At 30.5% G+C, this 6778-nt stretch overlaps 1 protein-coding gene across 1 annotated transcript; it reads right to left on the reverse strand.

The window, feature by feature from the left end:
• Positions 1-2302: 2302 nt before the first annotated feature.
• LOC113715860 (pectinesterase inhibitor-like) lies at positions 2303-2854 on the reverse strand. Its single transcript, XM_027240160.1, has one exon. It carries the CDS (start codon positions 2852-2854, stop codon positions 2303-2305), a length of 552 nt encoding a protein of 183 aa, XP_027095961.1.
• Between the last annotated feature and the right edge of the window lie 3924 nt (positions 2855-6778).

Consider the following 6778-nt stretch of genomic DNA (forward strand, 5'->3'; position numbering starts at 1 on the left):
GTCTTATATGTTCAAAGGGAACTCTTTCATTGATGAATGAGGTAAAGGAAAATGAAAATGAGTTTCTCATAAACATTTGGTTATTAAGAAAAAATATTGAGAGAATATGAGAAGTTAATGACAATTAATAGCAGTTCTTGAAATTTTTGTAAGTAACAAACTATTTTCATTGGGATGGCAACAAGGCAGTGCCTACGAGAGTTCACTGGGACGGGGGCAAGGGCGGAGGGAGCTTTTCTTCCCTTGCTTTTAAATGAGGGGTGGGCGGCAAGGACACCCGCGCCCTATCCCCCACCCTTTGTTTAATTTTTTTAATATTACATATATAAATATAAAGTACATAATATAATATAATTATATAGATGTAATATGAAATTGATAATGTGATTTTTTTTATGATCAAATAATATAATCCTTCTTGTTAATATTTTTGTGGTTAAATGTTATACTTGTTATGTTAGTTTACATTTTCATTTTTTGTTATGGCATGTACTTTAAAAAAATAACATTAATTGATTTTAATTTTATGTAATATCAAATATAGAGAAATGGATTCACAAGATTGAAATAATTTTTAAACTTGATTTTAAGTTATATTTTTTCCTAAAAAATAAAAAAATTTTGGGGTATGAGAGAGGTTTGCAAGCAGGTTATTACAAAACTCCTAATACACTTTTAATCTGGAGTCGTAAATATTTTCAGCACCTTGTTTGGATTGGAGTTTTTATAGAAAAATATATGATGTAAAGTATATGAGGTAAGAGGTTACTGGAAATTGTATCAAAGAAATATTTTAACTATATTCCTAAAAAACTAGCAATCCTAAGGACACCACTGCAATGTTTGGTGAATGTTATTAAAATAAATAAAGTTGACTATAAAAATTTAAAAAAAAGTTGACTGTAAAAAATAAAAAAATTAAATAAAGTTGACAAAATTTTCAATGAGTTACATGGAAGGAATTGATTTTGGGAGGTTTTGGAGGCATATTTTGAAAGTTACAATTCTTTTGAAAAAGGAGGAGTTACATATCTAATAACCCAGAAATTAGAGATTTTGAATTCTAATTCCCTGCACCTATCACACATTTGAAATTCCACCCTTACCTAGGAATAGCAGCGGAGCAGGGGTGGGCTGGGGGACCCTTCCCCTGTCCCCACGGCCTGTCCCCGACTCGCCCTAGTTTCGTTGAGGTGGCACTTGTGGAGGGGGCTAAAAAAATTCGTCCTATAATTGCATAGTAGCCAAATTTTAACCAAAATTTAAGTATTTAAATACCAACACATCGCTAAGTCATTATGCACTATAATTTCATAATTGAAACCCATAAAAAAATTAAAAAATAATTATTTGAATACAATCCAACATGATGAGACAAATACAACTAAAGTAATTAAGTTTTGATTTTTGAGACAAAATACAATAACCAAGTCATTATTGCTTTTTTTTTTTTAAGAAAAAAATGTTATTGTGTTAAGTGTAATTAGGAATTTAGTATAGTAAATTTAGTATAATTAATTAATAATATTATTCTATTAGTAGACATGTATAATTATTTGTATAATTGATAATATTAATTATATTATATATACTAATATTCATTATATAATACTTATAACTAATAATATTATTATCATAAATTTATAACTAATTAAATTAAATATTATATATATAATTTTCTTAACGACTGGCGGGGCGGGGGATAGGACAGGGGTATACACCATGTCCCCGCCCCAACCCACCCCCAAGGGGAAAAATTAGCCCCCTGCGGGGGGGGGGGGGAGGGGGGGTTACCATCCCTACCCTTACCCTCTAGAAAAATTAAAAAATAAAAAGAAAAATTCTACAATGCCATCCATACATATCTTTTAAATGAGAGAATTATGATATTTAATTCTTATTTTTGTTACAAATTTTATATCAACTACATGACTTATAATTTACAGTAAAAAACCTATTATGCAGGATAATTAGAAATTTAGATTTGTAAATTAATACACAATTATTCTTATAAAGGAATAAATTTTATAGTTCATATGCATTTCCGCAACAAATATATTGGGTATGAACTCTAAATATGACTAGGCAATTAAAGCATTCTAATTTGTTTTTTCTTTTTCTACTTTTGTTTTTGGCAATATTAATAGTAAATGTCAATCTACCTAAACAACACCCCAAAAAAAAAATAATTAATACTCTTATTTCATCATTGCATCTGTAATAAGCCAGAAGTGACAGTGTTGCAAAACTTAACTGAAATCACAAATAGACTGCACTAATTAAAGCACAGATTTATGTCTCTTCATCTATTTCCTTGCAAACGATTTGCAATAACCAAAACAACTTCAATTAGAGTTTGCACGTTCTGACTAGCCTCGGCAAGGTTTGGTGGTTCTGTTAGTTTTGCATCCGTGAAATTGTCATCACAAGTATCAGGGCCATCCAATGCAGCCGATGCTGTAAGAGCCACGCCTTGATAATCACCAGAACCCAATTTTGTCGTAGCATCGGCAAGATCATCGATGGAGTCACCATAGTTATCCAAGCAAGAATCGTATATTGCCTTCAATCTGGCGTCGCTAGCCTTTTGCTTCAGGGAATCAACCAGGGCTTTGGTTGATTTGGTGCTGTTTGTAGATAAGTCTATAGCAATTTGGCCAAGAACTTTAAGATCTGCACTGCCGGAACGAGGGTCTGATCTCAAAGAATTGATGCAAAATTGAGGATTTTTTGAGCCAGAGCAAACATCACCGATCAAATCTGCTTCTGCAGATGTAAAAAGATTGCTTAGGATTGATAGACAAATTAAAAACAAGGCTAACAATGATGGGCTATGGCTCCTAGAGAACTCCATTATTTTCTCCTCTAATTTCTCTTCCTTGAAGTGTTGTTCTTCTTCTGTGGAACTCAATGGTGGTACTACACATATAAAGCTCGCAAAATTGGACGCAAAAGGAAACTCAAATATTTCTTTATTGCTGCTTACCTTTTTAATAGTTAATTATTCTAGTCGTGTTATTCTTGTTTACAGATTTATTGGAAAAATTTCTTTACTTTCCAAAGGAAAAGATCTCGAATGCTATGTGTACAAAACTTAATACTTACTTTTTTGGCATTTACTCTAGTTGTGTAATTCTTGTTTAAAATTTTGAATTAGTTATACTTTTTTAGCCTGTTTTTACAGCACTTACTTCTTTTAGCAGTTACTCTTCAAATTTGAATATATATATATATATATATATTTCCATTATAAATGCAGGACATAGAGTTTATTTCTGAAATAACTTTGTTTTTAAAATGTTCCCATAGTAGCAACTTTTAAATCATATTCCCTTTATATCTCACTTAGTCCACAACTTTTCAAAATTTCCCTCTACTGAAGGCATCGAATCTTTCTTCAATAATACTTTACGTTTTTCTAAATTACCTTTACTTGAATAAATAGCTAAATATATTCCTAAAAATAATATCCAACAATTACCTATAAGAATTCATCTTAAAAAATATTATATAAGGATATCTTTCAGTAAGAAGGGAGGGAAAAAGGCAAAAAGTCAATTGACAAAAAATAATTGTATAAGGATTATCTTCATAAAAAAAGAGGAAAGAAAGGAAAAGAGTCAATTGACAAAAAATTAGTTTTATAAGTATATATGTTCTTGATTCAGAAAAAAGGCATGAAACGTCTTTCTGTTTCTACAGTAGATAGTAGAAAGCATGGAAAAACCTCAAGGGGTCAACTAAAAACAGGAAACCAATATATGGAAATTTTATGGAGAAATATTCAAAGAAAATTGAAAAACATGTATGCATTACATTAAAAAAAAACTAAGGCAACCAAAATGCTTAAAATAAGTTGTATTGTCATAAAATAATATGTACCACTAATAATAAAAAAGAGGAAAAAGTATGCTCAAATTCAAAATCCTTTTCTTTTTAAATAATCGTTCTACTATGAATAGTAAAACAATGCAAATGATTTACCCTATTGAAATTCTTGCCCAGAGAACGCTAATTTGAAACAATGAAGCTTGAATAAGTGGATTTCATACACCTCATATAATAAAACTCATACTGTAATCCAAAAAAAAAAAAAAAAAGGAGATTGAGGGTATCGTGTAAATGTAGAAGTGGTATTTGAATTCAATATTTTACATTGAAAGTCCACGGGGTATCAAATATTATAAAGGGTATATTACATCAAGTTGTACATGGGAATAACGCAACCTTCCTAGTTCATAGTTCCTACCACCACATAAAATTATTTCGGCAAAAAACTCCAAGACGTAGAAGTTAACTTTCTCAGTTCCTAGCACAACCTAAAATTATATTACGCAATCATTTTGTTTAACTATTGGTTATAGAGAAAAGAACAAGGCTTGAATTTTTGGGAATGGAATTAAATATTATGAATTGTGGATTTTGTTAGATTTTTTTATTAAAGGCATGGCACACTATGTGTGTGTGCAATTACTAGTTTTTTATTCTTTACAAAAAGGTAAAAAGAAAAAAATGCATGGAAATTAGTGTTTTTTTCCTCTTTTTTTTTTTATTTCATTGCAACAAGTAATAAGTTTCTCTTACACACGTCTAATTTTCCGAACAGAAGGCATTCTTAATCTCTTACATGGAAATTAGTGTTACATGAAATAATTTAATTTTCTTGACTAAGTTTGCTTTTCTTTTCTTGTATTAGTTTTTGCTCAGTTGGTTGCTGCAGATGGTTATACACTCATAGGTAATTAATTAAGAGCATTAAAAATCGGATTTTTTTGGGGCCATAAGTCATAGGTATGATATTCTATTTGGGTAGTTACCAAAACTTTAGCTTGCAGTTACCCTTTTTCGTTTATTTTGCAGTATCATTCTTATTTTTTGTGGTGTATGAGTGTAATTAATGATGGATTGTGGTTATAAAAGTGGTTAATCAAGAAAGGTAAAATAGGTAACGCATAAAGTGATAGCTTTTATTTTTTTTAATACATGGACTGTTGCTTTTTGTGTACATGGAAACAACTACTGAGATTCTCTTAACACGTGGCCTCAATTACTTCGATTATCAACGAATGAATTGGTGGGTTTCGTCCGCATTCTTGGAACAAATCTATATTTATATGTATTAGACACCAAGTGTTTTTGACGAGTAACCTCCACAAGCGTTCTAAATCTGAATTCTTTTTTAGTACAATTTTAAATTTATTTAATTCAGTAATCCCGCTTCCCCTTAACCCTTTCCACTTTCCAATTTCCATGGCTCACTAATTCACAAAATTAAAACTCCAAAATTTTAACTAATGGATGACTCACTAACCCACAAAATTAAAACTCCAAAATTAATTAATAATAACTAACTAATAATTTAAGAAAACTCATCACTACGAAAATCACATATCCAAAATTTAGGAACCCATTTGAATTACAGTTCTCAAAATTCCCACAATTCTACGCATTTTATTATCATAACATATTTTACTCTTACAATCATTCAAAGATTGATGATCACTAACTCATTTTCATTTGTCATCCACACAAACCAAATACAGTGAGAAAAAAAAAAAAACAAGACTACCCATTATACTCTCACACCATGGATGAATCCCACCAACAAGCATTTCGGCAGTGCCTCAATTCTAAATAAAGAAGAAAATAACTAATCACAAAACAAAGTCTACAGTGATCCCACTAAAATACTTCAAAAGGTTCAGCAAATTCACTTTCAAGAAAGATAAGTTTCACTGAATATTTTTTTTTGTAGTATGAACTCCACAAAATTCAACAGAATCAATTAAATCACGAATATTGGCTTTCATACTGAAGGTTGATTTGTGTGAAAAATGTTCACACTTTTTTACAAGATTATCGAATCGAATGCATAATGTTTATAAGTATTTCATTTTGAAATCAAATAAAACATGCGATTATATTTATTCCTATCCATATATAATTCATTTTCTAATATAAATTTCTATTATTATTTTAGGATCCATCTTCCACAATAAACGCGTAGTTCTTGAATGATGTATACATTTTATCATACTTTGAACTATTGCTAAACGAATGTTAGATTTTAATTATGTTGGTACAATTTTTTTACTTCTTTTTTAATTCACCCTCTCTTTTAATTTCTTTCAATATAATATCAGCACTGTGTGTAGTTCGGGTACTCACACCAGTATGTTTTGTATCATCCACAAAATTACAGAATAAAAGCAATTTCTAAAGATGATTGGGCCGTGAAAGCGCGCACACACACACTCTATCTTTTTTGTTCTTTCAATTTTTCTTTTTGGCAAATTCATTGGAATGGTGTCTATATATTTATTTAAAGCAATTTAACATTGGCGTAATTTAGTGTATTACAGGTTCGTATAAGGAGTTGCACGATTGTATTGGCACATCAAATGTTATTCACTTTGGATTGGCAAAGTTCGTGCGCAATTCACTAATTCACTTTGGACTGGCAAAACTCTTAGTGGTACATGCTATGCTGTCAATTTGTGCCTATTTGAGAAACTTTCTGTTAAAATTGTTGCTATACATGAATTGTGTAAAATGTGGTGACAGATCTAAAACCTTCACCATTTGTAACGTTGGAAACTAGGGTAAATAATCGTGGAAGCGTCCTTTGCCGTATGAACAAAACTGTGACGTTAGGTCATGGCAAAAACAAACTACGGATAGATACGGTTGACAATTTCATACTAGAATGGTTGTCTAATTATTGTACATTTTTGCACTATATAGTGTATATTTATAAAACATTATTCATCGGACATAA

This window comes from Coffea arabica, chromosome 11c, assembly GCF_036785885.1.
Source record: "Coffea arabica cultivar ET-39 chromosome 11c, Coffea Arabica ET-39 HiFi, whole genome shotgun sequence".
Classification (NCBI taxonomy): Eukaryota; Viridiplantae; Streptophyta; class Magnoliopsida; order Gentianales; family Rubiaceae; genus Coffea; species Coffea arabica.

Coding starts and splice junctions, on each gene's coding strand:
- LOC113715860 (XM_027240160.1), bottom strand. CDS start 2,854: ATGGAGTTCTCTAGGAGCCATAGCCCATCATTGTTAGCCTTGTTTTTA.